At 52.2% G+C, this 17,114-nt stretch overlaps 1 protein-coding gene and 2 long non-coding RNA genes across 4 annotated transcripts in view; 1 reads left to right on the top strand and 2 right to left on the bottom strand.

The window, feature by feature from the left end:
• The window catches only part of LOC306809965, a 33,149-nt gene extending 16,689 nt beyond the window's left edge, over positions 1-16,460 (top strand). Inside the window, exons 3-4 of one of the 2 annotated variants that reach the window (XR_013776329.1) lie at positions 8,790-9,006; positions 13,854-16,460. This is a non-coding gene — a long non-coding RNA (uncharacterized lncRNA). Of the gene's footprint in view, positions 1-8,789; positions 9,805-13,853 lie in introns of those variants that run through there. The other variant, XR_013776330.1, reaches the window with a different exon arrangement.
• On the bottom strand, positions 522-4,831 carry R3HDML (R3H domain containing like). Its single transcript, XM_079321525.1, has 5 exons — positions 4,521-4,831; positions 3,192-3,310; positions 2,554-2,686; positions 1,432-1,547; positions 522-1,334 (listed from the first exon to the last, which is right to left on the bottom strand). The coding sequence occupies exons 1-5, from the start codon at positions 4,779-4,781 to the stop codon at positions 1,202-1,204; spliced, it is 762 nt and encodes a 253-aa protein (XP_079177651.1). The 5' UTR covers positions 4,782-4,831; the 3' UTR covers positions 522-1,201.
• Positions 13,146-13,904, bottom strand: LOC306809968. Its single transcript, XR_013776337.1, has 2 exons — positions 13,828-13,904; positions 13,146-13,678 (listed from the first exon to the last, which is right to left on the bottom strand). It is a non-coding gene; the product is annotated as an uncharacterized lncRNA (long non-coding RNA).
• Positions 16,461-17,114: the final 654 nt, after the last annotated feature.

Consider the following 17,114-nt stretch of genomic DNA (forward strand, 5'->3'; position numbering starts at 1 on the left):
CCATGGCAGGAGCAGGGCTGCCAGGGGCTGTGCTGAGGCCAGCAGGGCCATGTGCAACAAGTGTTGCTGAGAGGATACCAAGTACATGGGGAATCCACAGCTGAAGCTGAAAAATTATTGTCCATCAGCACAGAGCCTTCCATATGTCCTGTACATCTCAGGGAAGAGGTGACAGGCTGGAGGAGCACAGAGGAATCCTTGCCAGTCTCAGGATCGCCTCAACATCTCAGCTATTGAAACCCTGCAGCCCTGAGGGACCAAAATTAAGGATATCTGCTCCTCTGAATGGAAAAGCACATCCTAAGGGAGCATGTGGTGGGGAGAGTGCAGAGGGCTCCAGCACAGGAATCCACAGCTGGATGGGCCAATCCAAGGACTTGCAATGCAGGAATCCCAGAGTTTGCTGAGCGCTGAGAGGTTCTAGAGAGGGAGAGGATGTGGATAATGGGGTGCTGGGTGGCACTGGGGGCGAGGTAGAGTAGTGGGGTGGTGTGGGACAGCCTGGACAGGGCAGGGAGTTTGTGGCCCTTCAGCGTCATCACCAGCCCGTGTCCCAGCAGTGCTGGCTTCTCCCACACGATGGAGCAAAGCACCCAGGCATCTCCTGTGCCCGTAGCCCCACCCAGGGCTTCTGCAGCCCCTTTGCTGCTTATCCCCAAAACCAGAGCAAAGCGCTGGCTCGGTGTCACCCCGAGGCTTCAGGCTGCAAGTGAGGGAGAACCAACACAAGCATGGGGGTCTCCAGGCTGCTTTATTGGGGGGCTCAGAGCTGGGGGCCCCACGGTCAGAGGGGCTGCTGTGAGGCAGGAGCGTGCTCAGGGCTCCCCACTTACCCAGCTGCTCACCACGAGGGGAACATCTTGGTTTTCACTTCCACCAGTCTCTGCCTTGGCACCCAGGGGCAGTGGGAAAAGCCCCTCGAGTCTGCAGAGCAGGGACCATGCCAGCCAGCCCCACTCCCTCCATGCACCCCTAACCCATCTGTGTTTCAGAAAATAGGGACCTGAACTGTCCCTAGTTCCTGCAGAGTGGGAAGCAGCCAGACAACACTGCTGGCGAGGTGTGTTAGAAGAGCATTTTCCTACATGGCATTAGGGATGAAGCAGGTTGGACAGCCAGGCTGCTGGGGGGGTCAGTGTTATAAATAATTCTCGTTCACCCCATCTCCATTCCTGGGGCTCCTCCTGGGGTTGCTGCAGCCCTAGAACCAGCTGACTTGGTTGGATTTGACTCCAGTGAAGCACATGTTGTTGGAGCAGCCCCCGCCATAGGAGGGGGGGCAGGCTGAGCACGGCCGCCCCACCTTGTAGGGTGCTTCACCCAGCCAGTTGCCCCTAAAAAGAGAGGAGGCATCACCTCTGAGCATCATCAGCCCGCTGCCACTGGTGTGGGGAGGGAGGGTGGCACGGGGGCTCTCCCCCAGTCACTTACTTGATGGCGTAGTTGCAGACGAGCAGGATGGCGTGGCGCCACGTGCTGCCCCACACCTGCACGTTGGCACAGGTGCCCAGGGCACAGCCCAGGCGGCTGGAGGTTGCCCACACCATCTGTGCCAGGACAGAGAACAGACACTGTTGGTGTCCATCCACCAGACATCCCGCAGCTGATAGCCCCAGGATGCCAGTCCAGGGCTCTGTCCCACCAGGGAATTGCATCCCAACTGCCCCAATCTCTGTCCCATCACAGGCAGTGCTTTGTTACCAGAGGGTGACTTTTTGTTCTCCCTCTCCTACCTGCAAACTGCCTGCAAACAGGATTGCCTTGCCAAGCTCACATCCATGAGCAGCAGAGTCACTGCTCCAATTTACCCAAATTAGCTCCTAAACATCACACTGAATCATGGTCAGCAGCTTACCCTGCACACAGGGAGGTCAAGCAAAGACAGAAGCTCTCCCGAAAGCCTCTCCAGGTTAAGTCTCCTCCATAAAAAGTGTATATTGCCCTTTTGCAACCCAGAGCATCCCTGAGCATCCCCATGCATGAGCCACATGGGGATGCAGATGCTCAGGTAAAGGCTGCAGCCATGAAGAAGAGCTAGTTAGTGGCTGGCACAGCTCTGCTGCCAGGCAGAGAAACAGAGGAGTTTTCCACCTTGTGCTGGCCAGGCTGTGTGGGAATTTGCCAGGGCTTGAAGGGGCTGCATTCCCAGGGAGCCAGAAACAGCTGGGTGCTGTGAAGCTGTTCCATCACAGACAAAAGGATTCATTCTTGGCAAAAGTACAAAGCAATTTTTTTTTTCTCTTCACCACCTTTAAGTTTCCAGATGTGCAGTGAGGAGAGAAAGGTCAAAGGAGGGAAGAAAAGCTTTTTAAAAAATGGAAACCTCCTTGTGAACTGGCCAGAAGGTTCCAGCTGCTCCTCCTGCAACAGCCCAAATGCTGGAAATGCCCAGGGTGGGAGAGCATCACTGGCATTCCACCAGCAGATGCAGTGCCAGCTGCGAGGACTGCTGCCTGACCTGGAGCTGGCAGCTGCCAGGGTTTGATCCTGGATCAGGAGGAGAGCTGTGAGCTGCACAAGGCCCCCTTTGCCCTGGCTCCCTGCAGTGCTCACCTGTGTGTAGTGGCTGCAGACGGAGCCACTGCATTTGGAGGGGCAGCGAGGGTTGCACTCCCGGGGGTAGGGGAAGGAGTAGTGCTGCTTCTCCTGCTGCCAGGATTTCACCATGTCCATGACAGAGCGGTACCTGCAACGGTGCTACAGGTGAGGTGGATCTCCTCCACACCAGAGGGCATGGTGAAGGAAAGGAAGGGAAAGCTCCACACCGAGGAAGTGGAGGAGAGAAATGGTTTGGAGCCAGGGCCCCTTTGAGAAAAGGCATTCCTGGGGAAAAGGGGGTAATGACATCTTTGTGCCAAGCCCACTTGTGCTGGAGGCCAGAGGACCAGTGACACCTGAGCACTCAGCCATGTGGAGATCCAGGACCTGTGTTCTCCTGGTCCAGGTGCCTGGCAGAGAGGGGAGCAATGGCATACTTCCCAAAGGAGCAGCAGGCACCTCTGCTTTCCTGCATTTACCCTCCTGCAAGAGCTGGGCTCTCCTCCTCCACCCCGGGGTCCTTGATGTGCCTCTCAGCTCTATCTCACTCTCCTGCAGTGCCAGCTCAGAGCCCCTCTGCTCCTTGACTGAGGGGTTGCTGCTGCTCCTCCTCCAGCATTCTGGGGAGCTCAATCTGCCTGCAGGGCACTCACCTGCCCGATTGGATGGAGAGGTTCTGTCCCACATACTTCATCAGCTCGGGGGGGCCGTGGTCCCACAGGCAGCGCGCAGCCCACGCCTCCGCTGCCCTGGCCAGCCGCTCATCCCACACCTGGAAGGAAAAGGGCAGGCAGGAGTTTTAGAATCCCAGAGGAGGGAAGAGGAGAAACCTGCTCCTTTGTGCCGTGGGAGCTTCCTGAGTGTCCAAAAAATTTGACTCATGCATCAGGCTAGAAAAGCCCAGGGGAAGGAAGCACAGCAGCATGTCCAGGAGCAATGGACCTCCCCAGCTGCCACCACAGCTCCTGGACACACAACATAGCACAGCAGAGATGCCCTGCAGCACTGCAAGCTCTGTGTGTGTGATTCCCTCCAGGAATGAGTTCTGCACAAGGTGGAGCTGAGCACAGGGGCAGCCCTGTGCTGCCACTGCAGCTCACAGCTGTCCCAGCCCTCAGAGCAGCCCTGGCCACAGCCTGACCGGTGAGCACAGCTGGTTCCTTCATGCATTATTTAAAGCTCCCTCACCCATCCTGAACGCCTTTGGGGAGATGCCTGTGTGAGTTATTTTGGAAGGCAGGAATTTAGGCCAAGCAAGAAGCAGTGCAGGATGCTCCCGGGCATGTCTGACCTGCTCTGGTACCCAGCAAGCTGGGCTGCTGTGTGCTCCTCCCAGACTGCATCCAGGGACCACCCAGCTGCTCCCTCAGAGCTCTGGTCCCTTCCTGGGAGCACCTCCTGCCTTCAGGGTCCTGCCCTGTGTAGGCTGGAAATAGCTGCTCTTGGAGGAACTTTAGGGCTGGGTTAGGAGCTCCAAGCAGGGTGGACAGACTGGGAAAACTCTGCCCAGGGTGAGCCTCATCTGAAATCATCCAACTTTTCAAGGTGCTTCCCCTCCTTGACTCACTCCTGCACATTTCTTCTCCCTGGAGCTGGTGCCACTTGGAACACTCAAAAGGGACTCTGGAGATTGTGGTGGGATCATTCCTCACAGATGCATTCAGGGGAGAAGCTCCTGCCTGGGCTTTGGGTTAGGACCTGAGCTTTTCATGCTTGTAGCCACCTCCCAGATGCCCCAGACACAGACCCATAGATCCTAAATCTGCCCTCATGAGGAAACATCTCTGTGCTGGGACTCCATTCCATCTGCACAGAGGCTGCATGGGTCTGCTCAGCCCCTGGGACACACAAAAATACCCCAGGGCAGGAATCCAGGAATCAGCTCAGCTCCCTGACATCCCTGCTAGGCTGGGTCTCCCACATCCAAGGTGAGCCCTTTGAGCCCACCACACCCCAAACTACCGTGCCACAGCCCAGCTCACCATATACTCCATGTTGGCGGCGGGGGGGGACACCTGTGCCCGCACTTGGTTGTGGTAGTCCAGGATGGCGCTCATGTCGTGGGCAGAGAGGTGCCGCCTCCGCCGGCCCCGCGGGACCGTCCCGGGCCAGAGCAGCCCCGCGGCCGCGCCCCCGCGCGGGGACAGCAGCTCGGTGGCGTTGGGCAGCACGAGCGAGCTGGACACCTGCGTCACCCAGCAGCCCAAGGCCGCCAGGTACAGCTGCAGGTGCAGCACAGCCATGCCCGGCGGGATCGGCTGGCAGGTTTCTGCTCCTGCGCCGAGTTAAGCAAGAACAAAGGGGGATTGCTGGTCCCCGCTGCTGGTGTGCAGATCTAGGAGAGAAAACAACGCAGGCACCACTCAGGATTGCAAACACCATGCAAGCACCACTTCCCAAATTAAGGTGCAAATTTTCTTCTTTTTTTTTTTTTTTTTCCCCTATTAATTATAGTAGTTTTCCCCTATTAAAAATAGCAATATTTAAAATTAATATCTTTAGTAACCATATTTATCAGAGTAAATTCACCAGAACTGTCAGGGAGATGCCAGGGGAATCAGTTTTCTTGTTTCTTATAAAAAAAGATAAAATCAGTAGAAAGTCTCCCCTATTTTTTCACTCATGGCACGTACCTGTGGCACAAGGCATGGTTAGGAGTATGCTGAAAGTCACTTCAGCTGCCTTACCCGTAACTTCCCAGGAGTTTGGGTAGCTGAATATATCCCCAGCAGAAACAGAAATCTCACACAGATAAAGAAATGCACGGCAAGACTTAAAAGCATTGTGGAGAAACATTAATGACTCTTTTACCTCAGGGAAAGAAAAAACAGCCACAGCAAAAGCGAAGTATTTTATTTAAGGGGGAAAAAAAATGAGAGAAAAGGCTGGAATATCCCCTCATCCATCAGCTACACCTCCTAGCATCCCTGGCGGCCCTTCCCGAGCAGCGGGAGGATGTTCCCGCAGCACGTACCGTGAGCGCTGGGCTGGAGCGGCGGCGCTGGATGGAGCTGCGGGAACAACCTGCCGGGGCAATGCGGGACGGGAGCTCAGCCCCGGCGGGCAGCCCGCTGCGGCCGCTGACGCACGAGCTGCATCTGCACTCTTCCCCCGAGGAATGTCCCGGAGTTTGGAAAGAGCCCTGCCAGGAGATTTATAGGCTGGTGAATGCCTCCGCGCACACGCAGGCACACGGAGCCCCGCTCGGGGCCGGGGGGAGCAGCGGGGCACGGCTCGCTGGGCAGAGGGGCTGCGGCTTGTTCGGGCTGCCCACACTCATCTCTTTGCTGCTCGTTCCCGAGCCGGGCTCTGCTGGGACAGAGAAGCGAGTCCAGCTCGCTGAGGGATGCAGGGAGGGTTTGCTCGCAAGGAAGAGCAGGGCTGGGACTCACCAGGACCCCCAGGGTCACCCCACCTTGGTGCAAGCTTAGCAGATGGCAGACGTGCCCCTTTATGGGGGTGCCTGGTGGCCACACGCGTCCCTGGGTCAGCAGCTGCCCCTGTTTTAGATGAAGCCACTTACTGGGCTGGGCACTGCCACTGTCACAGCCCACAGGGACTCTGCCCGTGGCCCCAGCACTGACCTGAGCTGGCAGTGCCCAACCAAGGGTATGACAGGGCAGAGCAGTGAGCTGTGCTCCCTCTGCTGTGTCCGTGTGTCTGTCCCCAGGGAGGGGAAATGGCTGTAGCATCTGAAAGCCATATCCTGCAGTGGGTGTGGAGGTGTGTTCCCTACAACATCCTACACAGTCACCATGCCAGGGGACAATTGAGTTATTGCAGGTCACAGGGACACCTTGCCATCCGGAGGGGCTGCTTGCAATGCCTGTCACATCCCACTGTGCTCAGAGCCAGCATGGGTGGCCATGTGTGACCTGCAGCAGGGCTTGCTGCTCTCATCCCTCATGCTACAGTGACACAGGTAAGCAAGGTGCTGGTGCCCATGTGCCTCACCAGCTTTGGGCTCACCATAGGCAGGTTTGGAGCCAGGATCTGACTCTGCAGTTGCATGAAGAGGAACACCAAGGTCAAACTCCCACTCCTGAGCTGGCAAGGGCGCAGAGATGGAGTGCAGGGAGGAGAAGGCAGTCCCACAGCAGCAGCAGATCACTGCTTCTCATCCCCACAGCTGTGACTGGGACAAGAACTGAGGATCACAGACCCATAACTCCTGCCTGTGCAGGGACTGACAGCATGTCCCAGAGCCTGGCTGGCTGCACCCAGCTGCCCCACAGACCTGCTGAGCAGCAGAGATTGACCAGGAGCTCAGGGAGGCACAGAGCTGAGCATGGAGCAGGAATAACACCCAGGTGCTGAGCTGATGTGTATCAATACAGCCTCATCCTGCTGGGAGCCTCCAACGACAGAGGAGACCCAAGAGACCCCTTTGTATATTTGTCTCTCTCATAAAGCAACTCAAGATTCTGTAGGCCCCAGTGAGCTGCTGAGACGTGTGCCAGAGGGGTATTTCCATCCATTCCCCACCCAGCAGGTGGGGTGATGGTTGTGCCAGTGAGGAGACAGGGAAATGCATCTCTCATGCAGGTGAGGCATCTCTGGCCCCACTGCAGCACTGCAGGAGGGGATTCCTCAGTGCAGAGAGCAGCAGCACCCCATGAACCAGCAGGGCTGTGAGGGGCTGTGCTGTGGATGGCACTGGCAATGCCAGGGTGTCAGGATGGCTCCCATAGCCCTCTGACTTTCCAGGCTGCCTGTTGTAGGGGTCTAACTAGCTCAGCTTCACCTTCCAGCACCACATCACCCCAAAACACCAGCCATCTCTCTGCAGGTGCTGGGCAAAGTGCCATCCCCAGCTTTCCAGTCCTGCAGACACCCCTGTTTCATGTTCATCTATGGGACAGGCGTGTCAGCTCCAGGGCCAGCAGCAGGACTGTGCTTTGTGCTGCACTCCCTGGCACTGGTGCTGCCTCCCTCCACTCAGCCCCAGATATCAAATCTCTCATTAGTGAGGCTGGTAAAGGCAGTTTCATTCCCAGCAGATTAAAAAGGCAGATGGGGACATGCAGCAGTGATCCTAACTGGGCAGACTGGGAGGTGCAGCAGCTGCCAAGTGCACACTGAGGTAAGGACACTGAGGCTGTGTTGTGGAGAGGGTGGTTTTTAATGATCTATTATTTCACAAAAGACAGAGCCCTGAGCAGCAAATGCTAATCCAACACTGTTAACTGCAAAGCTTTCAATTTGGGATTTTTTTTCTGAGATTTTGTCTCCCTCGGGCTCGGGCAGAGCGAACCCACCGCAGCTCCCTCTGCCACGCAGCAGAGGCAAGGCGAGGGTTTTGTCTTGGGTGCAGATTGAAAGCACTGCTTAATCAGCACTCCATGAGACAATCCAAATTCCAGGAACTGGAAGGGGTTTGTGTCCCTGCCAGGCGTAATATCCTGCAGCCCAGACTGGCCCGGCTGCCAAAGCACACGGTATCTGCAGCGAGGAGCTTGCTGGGAGCCAAGAAGCACATGCATTCAGCTGGATACAGCAGCAGCAGGCAAATTCCCCATTTTAATGAGCATCAGGGGGAACAAAAAAGATAAATCACTGGGTTCAAGCACTCTCTTGGCAGAGACACCCCCTGATGCTTTTATGACCAACAGACAGCAGCTCGCTCCAGAATAAGGCATAATGGGACTTGCAGGATTTCTCTGTCATGTTTATTTCTCCCATCTGTTGGCTTTGGGCATCACCCATCACCCACGTTCCAAGGTGGCAGACAGTGATAGGAGCCCATACTGGACTGAGCAGGGCTTTGCCCTTTGCTGATGTCAGGATCTGCTGTTGTCCCTGAGCATCCTGTTGCCTGGAGCAGGTTGATGTGGATTCCATAGCAGGAGCCTTCTATTCACTGGGGTAAAATAAAATGAAACCAGGGTCCTGTGTGAACAAAACTTTCTCCAGGCAATGCACAAACTGTGTTGCTCGAGTAAAATATTCCCCTCCTATCAACTTTCCATCTTTGAAAGATTTTCCTTTCCCCCAGTCTCACCCCAAAACATCAACAAGAGCTCCAGCTACCTTGGTGCCCACCCTGTCAGGGATAGAAAATGGAGTTTTTTGAGGATTTTTGTATTTCTGGAGCCCTGTAGAGGTCCAGAATTTCCAGAGCTTGGTTCCTCCTAACACATCACAAAGGGAAATCTTCCTTCTGACTTGGAGGTTGGAAGATTTGATCTCCACATCTTGTGACTTGAGTAAACCCAGGCTGAGCTCCTGTACCTTCTTTCGTGATCTTCCAGGAGTGAAACACCCATTGAGGTGTAACACAGCTGAGATCAGTCCTGGAGACTCCAAAGTCATCCTTCTTCCTAATTAGGAGCAATTCCTTGTAAATGCTGAATCCCTTACTGAGCTAAGCTGAACCTTGGAGGAATCTCACACTGAAGAGGTGACCTCCAACAGGGACAGGAGTTCTCCTGGAGCTCTGCATCAGCCCAGCACATCCCACTGCTTCAGGTGCAATGTCCTCTCATAACCCATAGTTTCTGCTTGTGTATTTGCTAAGGTGAAAAAAAACCTTTCCCATTTTATATATAGTGATAGTGTAGGGAGCCAGCAGTTGAGAGTGTGGGCAGGAGCCTGCACGTGTGGGTCTGGCCACCCAGGCTGGGCTCAGCACAGCAGCCTTGCCCTCAGTCTGGCTCCTGACCCCTCTCCAAAAGTGACCTGGGCACTGCAATTAGCTCCTTTCAGTTGTGCAACTGGCCAGGACTAATGCTTTTGAGTCCTGAAGTAAAAACCACTTGTTTTGGGGTATTAACTAAGGTGTCCCTTGAGGCTGACCTGATCCTTCATGAACTCCTTGGTGAAGAGGTCGCCAAGTTGGGGAGGGGTCAGCCCCCACCTCTCCCCACAACACCTGAGGCACCGTCAGAGCTGTGGCCCCACCATCAGCCTGTGAGGAAACTGATGGCCAATGGCTCCAGCCCGCACCAAGATATATTTGGAACCTTTGAAAGGTGAGAAATTTTTCCACTAGCTCTAGAAATAAACATCTCTGAAGTCAAGCTCTGTGGACAGTAGTTGCTCGCAAAGGTGCTTTTTAGAGTAACTGGGCTAAGTTTAGAAATTCACTTAAATAACACGGAAGCTCCTCTCAGCACAATTTGGAGGATAGTTAATTTGCTGCTTGCTAGTAAATGGTTGTCTAGCCTGGTGCTGTGGGTGTGTGATGGTCTCACTGCACACTGCCAAGGTGAGAAGAAACTCTCAGCTCAGTGGGCAGAGGGACCCACCACACCCTGAGCCAGCTGAGACCAAACCTTGGAGCTGAACCTCCTCTGTGACCTCCTCAGCAGCTGCAGCCCCCCTGAGACCCCCTGCCTCACAGCAGTGCTATGCCCACCCCCCATCCCCACTACACACCCACACAGCTGCAGCCCACATCCAGCTGTGCCCATGGACACGTGCCAGAACCAGCAGCCCTGGAAACATGGTGCTGGTGGGGTTTTCACTGTGCTGCTTCCAGCTTTCTGTGTGATTGTTTTCCAGGCTCAGTGGTGGGAAACCCATCCCTCACACCCAGGAGTCCTGGTGGGAATTTCCCATCTCACCAGCCTGCACAAAATTCATCATCTGGGGTGAGCTGAGATCATGTCTTTCCTCATCATCTGGCACAGTAAGTGCTACCTGTGTAATGGCTGGGAGTGCTGTGGCTCCAGCAAAGGGCTGGATCAGCTGCTGGGCTGGGACAAGTGGATCCCAGCCTCGAAAGCCCAGACCCAGGGAAGTGAAGTCAGGACATCCTGGCAGCCTCACTGTGTAATTTTCTTGCTTGGACGGGGGTGTGCCACAGTTTGACTGCAGCCCCTGTGTATTCACTCCATTCCCTATTTTTCCAAGACCAAAATTAAGATAGAAACTGAGCACCTGGCACTGGTTCACAGGCAGGTTTTTTGTGGCTGCACAGGGAGGTCTTGTTCCCATTGCTCCTCTTCTTGGGGTGGCCCCACTGCTCACATCCCCAGAACTCCACTGGGGCACCAGCAAACACCCTCTGACCATCCCACCAGTGCAAGGCTCCTTGTCTCCAGCTGAAAAATGTTTTCACTGTGGAAAAATGCTGCCAGGGTTTGTTTGGCTCAGATTAAATGACTGGGGCTAAAAGAGATGCTGCTTTTCCTCCCTGCCTCTGAAGGAAGAGGGCGATGTTTGCAGTGTTTTTTCATGCTGTGGGATGTTGGGATGGGTGTAAATTCTCCCTGGGGCAGGAAGGAGGAGATGCAGCTTTGGTGGTGATGGTCATTCAGAGCCTGGGGAGTTTCTGGTGAGCACAGGAAGGGGGTGCAGAAGGAAAGACGGATCACAGGAGCTCTCAGGGACACTCAGGGGTAAATCAGGAGCTTTGGGCAGGAAGGACTTGTCTACAGAGGCTCTGGGTGTGTCAACATTTCTTCACAAGGCTGGGAGCCAGCACCAGTTCAGCTCCCCCAGCAGTTCTGAAGCAGAGCGAGCACCTGACAGGTGACACAGGATGAAATCCAGCTCTCCATCTCCCCAGTGACACTGAGCAAACCACTCTCCAAACATATTTCTCTGCTCATACTCTCCCATCTCAATTGACCACATCTACCAGAGGGCTCTGAGGGCTGCCTGTGACCTGTCCTGCATCAGAGCCAGTCCTTCCCTTCCATGTGAGCAGGGCAGGACAATGCAGGATTTCTGTGACATCTGCCAGTTCCTGGCATTGAAGCTGAAAGGAGCCTATGATATTTTTCCTCACTTTTAAAATCTCTTGCTACACCTGCACATCTTGGTGCTTCCTGACTTCCACCTACAGAAAGTGAGAAGTTTGATGGACATTTTGTATTTCCCCTCCACTCTCCCATAAAAATGTATTGTGAATCTTTGCCAAGAAATCTCCCTTTTCTGGTGGGACTTCCAAGCTTTCCCACATCCAGATGACTGGATCTAAGCCATTAGATTTCTCTCTGCCTAGAAATGACATTTCTCAGGTTCAACCATGGAGGCTGAGAACTTTGCAAGAGCCACTTTGCTCAAAGCTGGAAAAAATCTGGGAAAGCAGAAATTGAGACTCTTAGAATACTCTACAAAATGGAAGCAATTATCTCTACAGCTCTCTCAGAACGGAGACACACTTCTCAGAATCTTTTCTTCCTGACCAGGGACGTGCTGACATGTGAATCCCAGAAAACCCTGGAAGTAGAACACATCATCTAAAGATAAGTGCCCTGAGGTTGGTGTGAGTGCTGGCAGCTCCAGAGTCCCTGTGCCCTTCAAAAACACCTTCAGGGGTTTGGATATTCCCAGCTGGACCCCCTTACAACCCCTGAACTTTCTTCTGTGTTTTTAACATCCAGTTGAACGTTTCTGGCTGAGAGAAAGGGAGGGTGGCATTGTCCCAGGGGCCATGTCAGAGCAGTGAAGGTGCAGGGTCAGGTTTGGGCAGGGGGCTGAGGAATTAGCCTTGCCCATCCATCTGCATTCATCTCATCTGGTGCTCAGCTGTTTCTACTTTCCCCCTTCCCTTTTCCTTATTTAAGCTGCATTTTCATGCTGTGCTGATAAGAAAGAGGAAGCCTGGGAGCGTTGGTGGGTGGTTTGGTGGCTGGGTGTCTGCATCTCCCCCTCCACCAGCTGCTGCAGTGCAGACATCATGGACAGAGTGGTCCAGCAAAGCCTCTTTCCAAAACAAACACCCTGAGTCCCCCTGCAATGGCTTGGTGGGATGTCAGGAGCCAGAACTCGATAAATTCATGGAAATATGAAATAAATTCATGGAAATATGATGGTGTGTCTCCTGGAATAGATGACTCACAGTGTTCATGGCTGAACCTGCAGCAGCAGGTGGAACATACAATGTGCTCTCTGCTCTGTGAGCAGCTGATGCCCATCTGGAGTAGCTGGCATCAGTGAAGCTGTTACAAAGCTACAGCAGCAGGACTGGTCTTCTCCCCAGACGAGAAAAGGATGTTCCCCTGTTCCCCAGTGATGGAAAGGATGAGGTGTGTGCAGTCCATGGGCCATGCTCTGCAGTGTTTTGTGTCTGCCCACCTCCCAGAGTTCAGTAAATCCACAAGGCTCCCCTCTGTGTGCTGAAACCCCTCCAGCCGTCTTGCACAGATGCCCGTTGAGGTGATCAGGGGGGGTTAATTGACTCTGACAAATATTTACCTGTTTCCCTGGGTTTGCAGAAACCTCCTCCAGCCCCAGCTTTGAAGTGCAGTTCAAAGCCCCAGCAGTGCTGACGTGGTGGGAGGATCGAGCTCTGCCCAGCGTGCAAAAACTCCCCTCTGAAAGGAGGGAAACTGCATCCCCCATCCTCCTCCTGGGGCACCAGTGCAGTCCTAGCATTTTCCATCCTCTCACAGCATCCTGCTCATCTTCCCACCCAGAGCAACATCTGCTTTGCCAGTTGTTTGGGGCCTACATTAATTAATCAGCCCAAAGAAAAGCCTTGTTCTAGCAAAGAGGCAGAACATGTTACACATGTATTTTTGTTCCTAACCTCTGAGTGGTGTCAACAGAGATTGGGCTGAGCTGCACATCTGTGGTGGGCTTATATTTTAAAAAAATATCTTGTTTGTACTCTGCAAATAAACACTTGTGAAAAGAATCTTGTTTCTTTAAGTGAAGTTGGTAAATGCTCTGATTTAGTTAAAGTGCTAGGATTTGGCTTTAATTTTATTTTTCACCACAGTTAAAGCTAGAGGAGGAAAAAAAATGTTGTTTATTCTCAGAACAGGTAGAGTCTCAACATTCATCACCTACCTCCACCTCCTCAGCTGTTGTGACAGGGGCTGGTCTCTGTGCACTGTTCACCACCCTCCAGACCTTCCTTCCACTTGGTAAGGTCAGGCTGAGTTGCTGTATTTTGGGAGATGCTGTGTGCCTGGCAGATTGGGATGTGCTTCCTGGGTGGAAGCCAAGAGCAGCCAGGCTGGTCCCTCTCACCCTGAAAATCTGGGCCAGACTGTGATGAGCCAGGACTGGTCCTGCAGCCCCCTGTGCCTGACAGTAAAATACCAGGAGATGCCTTGGAGAAGGTTCAGAAGCTCAAGAACAGACACTGCAGGCTTAACCTGATTTTTAGGAGCATTTAAACCTACTGGCAGTTCTTCTGTTAAATGAGGCTCCAAAAATGCTGCAGGTGATAAAGGGAAGAATCCTGGATGAGAAAAAATGTGAAAAGCTGGAGCCCAGGCACCGGAACAGCTCTGAGCTTCTTCTGGAGGCAAATTTATTCCTTCCCTGCCCTGACTGGGCATGGCTGAGCTGGGCATTGCTCAGCACCCTCACACTGCCACATCCTCTCACCTCTTCCTGCCCCTCTTGTCTTGCAGATGCCACCCATGGCTGGTGAGCACCCCGATAAATTCCATGGCCTGGGGCATCCTGGTTTTTCTGCCAAAGGCTGAGGTGTGGGGCAGCCCTGTGGTGAGAGGGCATGGCAAGGTTAGCAGAGATGATGAGCCCACTGAACACAGGGAATGCATAGGTAAAAAACTGAACAAATAACTTTTTAAAATAATATTTTGTAATATTTGGCATCCAAATTAAGCTTGTGACAGAATTGAGTGCACTGGTCTCTTCAGCACACCCTTTGAACATCTTTGTAATTATTATTTTTTTGTCTGCAGAGCATTTCAATGGTCATTGTGGTCAGGAAAAATCCAAATGACATTTCCAGCCAACACTTTTATCATTATCCAAGCCACTAAAGCATAGATTAAATATTATGTATGTATATATTTTAGATTTACACTTAAACATTTGTAATTATATATTGGACTGAAATAGCTCATGTTTTGTGGCTGGCTGTACCTGGTACCCAGTCAAGAAACCAGGGCTGTGAACTGTGGTCCTGCAGCTAATCAACACAAAGTCACTTCCAAATTTTACACTCTGATTCTTTCCTGCAAATATATGAGCTAAAAATGCACCAACAAAGTTTGAAAAGTTCATATTTCTGAATTTGAATTAATAAGCACAGATCATTTCCTTCCCATATTTGATCAGTTGCAATAAACGGTAGTTTCTTAATCTAAAAATAAAATTTAAAAAACCCAATATTTTGTACAGTAGCTCAAGGGCTACTCAGCAAATTATTTCATGGTCATGTGATCTTTAGTCTATGCTTGATAATCCTTATAGAAGAGAATAAATGGGAACAAAAATAATGCTTTTAGTGAATGGCTAACAGGAAGGTTAATTGGTCTGGGCAAGAGTTAATTCCCAGTAGCTGCTGCTGGGAGAGCACTGCCCACTCACCCTACAGGGAAAACTCCTCAGCAGCTGCCCCTGAAAGACAGCAAATTAATTCAAATGCACAGGTGTGGGGGTGAGGAGTGTTTGGGCAAACACAGAAGGTGTGAATTATGTGTTGAGGAAAAAAAGGAGAGTATTTCACCAAGGAGCTGCAAGTGCAGCACCACAGCTGCTCAAGGAAGTCAGGAAATTAGAGATAAACATGAGTAATTAAGACCTTTTAATGCCCAAGTACATGTATCCTTAATCACATAAATTATATATATTTTCACATGTAATCTCACCTCACTTCATCTGCTAATGGGCTCCTTAATCTGTCTACTAGGCAGAGTAGCTATTTTACATCTTTGTGAACTCTGCTTGTTTTTAAGCTCTTCAGACCATTATCACAGCCCTCTGCAACCTCACCATTTTCTCTGAGAGACATTTAGGAAGGAGAAGAACAGAATCTCTCCCATACCCTGCTCAGGGTGTGGGGACACAGAGCCTAAGGGTCTGTGGCTGGGGAGGGAGTTTGTCAGAGCCACAAATTCAACTCAGCTCCTCATGCTTGTCACAAGATCATTCTCCCCTGTAAGTCAAACCCTGTCATTAGTCTGCTCTGCTGTGATCTGGCTGTGCCAAGCAAGAAATGTAAATATTTTGTAGCAAGAGGTATTAATTTTTAGCATTAATAAAGTTTGCACCACTGAAAACTGAATTGGTTCTTTCTTATGCTTTGCCCCATATACCAAAATATTTTGATCTTTGGATGTAACCACCAAGCCTGCTACAAATTCCCTGCAGCTCAGCTCATACCCTTCCTATTCACTTGAGGAGAGCTGGGGGGAAAATGTGTGAGCTGCAGATGTTTTCAGGCTGGGTCCAGCTGGGTTCAGTGTGTCTAAATTCCCTGGGGTTAATTTCCACACTTTTTTTCTAAAACTCCTGGGGTTTCAGGACAGGGAAAGACCTTTCCCATTTATTTGGGCAGCCACACAGGTGATGAGTTACCTCCCTTCTGTTTCCCAGCTCAGCATCCCCACTGCAAACACCTCACCGTCCCCTCACAGGCCAGCCTTGGGTCTGCCTGGGCTGATGGCAGGTGTGGGGCTGGCAGGAAGAGCATCCCTTCCCACCAGAGATGGGCAGCAAAGATCCAGGCCAGCATGAGAGAAGGGCTGCTGTGCCTCCACCCTGGGCTGCATTTCAAAGGCATCACTGACACAAGGGAACAAAGCACCATATTATTTTTTTAATCTCCTTTCCTAAGCCAGCAGTGAATAGAGAAGGCTGCAGAGCTCAAAGCACTGAGGTTGATGGACAGTGTCTCAGCAAAGGGCCAAAACTATCTTAACTTCAAGCTTAAGCTTCCATTAGGCAAAGAAAATACAGCCCAAATTATGCTTATGTAGCACCTCTCATGCAAACATCCCAGGACACTCCAGGATCAAACTCAAACACAATCAATCATGGAGATGTGAGCAGTGCTCACCAAGGAAAACACAGAGCAGGGGAGGCTGGGCAGGAATGAGCACCTGGCTCCCCCAGGGAAGGCAGGGATGGCAAGCAGGTGCTGGCAGGCTGTGGGAATTGCTGGGAGGGGGGAGGATGAGCTGGGAAGATCCCAGATCCACAGGGGTTGTTACCACTGGGGGGACTCACCCCCAGAGAGTGTGGACACAGGCTGGTGGCTCTGCCAGAGCCAGGCTGGGTGCTTGGATGGGCACCCACCTTCTGCTCCTGGTCCCTGGAGCACACCTTCCCTCTGGGCTTCACTGGGCTGGGAGAACCACCTTACCCCAAACGTGGGTCAGAGAAGAACCATTGCTTTGGTAAAAAAAAATTGTGTCATTTTTCTTCTTTCTCCTCACGGCATCCTTCCTTGGCCACAACACAGAGCAGAGAACCCAGAATTCTCATAAAAGAAATTGATTCCTATTTAGCACAGTCAAGAGGCTTAGTTGGACTGCTTGAGCTGAGATTTCAGTTCAAATGTCTTGGTCCTGTTCCACAGCAAACTCCCAACCTTTGCCAATTTTTAAAGTGTCAGGACACTCCCTGGCTGGGCCACTCATGACAGCTGAACATCCTGCAGAGCTTTGTCAAAGGGCTGAAGAATTAAACTCCAGTAACTCATCCTGTGATGGCTTTAAGGCACAATCAGCTTTTCGGTAACAATCTTGCCACTCTCTAGCCTGTGATATTTTCAAGTAATCAGCAGGAAGAGCTTGTGAGCAGGGGTCTCCAGACATTGAGGAGTGAGGCTGGGACCTCAGTGCAGCATCATTTTCTCAGCATCAAGGCAACAGCAGATCACAAATGCAGCACCTGACCAAAATGCCGTTGTCTTGCAA

Source organism: Erithacus rubecula (genome assembly GCF_903797595.1).
Source record: "Erithacus rubecula genome assembly, chromosome: 18".
Classification (NCBI taxonomy): Eukaryota; Metazoa; Chordata; class Aves; order Passeriformes; family Muscicapidae; genus Erithacus; species Erithacus rubecula.

Excerpts from the sequence above, each read along its gene's own strand:
- R3HDML (XM_079321525.1), bottom strand. The coding sequence starts at position 4,781 with ATGGCTGTGCTGCACCTGCAGCTGTACCTGGCGGCCTTGGGCTGCTGG. Across the intron at positions 2,687-3,191 it reads CTCTCCATCCAATCGGGCAG|GTACCGCTCTGTCATGGACA; the intron begins GTGAGTGCCCTG and ends GCACCGTTGCAG. Across the intron at positions 1,335-1,431 it reads GTCTGCAACTACGCCATCAA|GGGCAACTGGCTGGGTGAAG; the intron begins GTAAGTGACTGG and ends CTCTCTTTTTAG.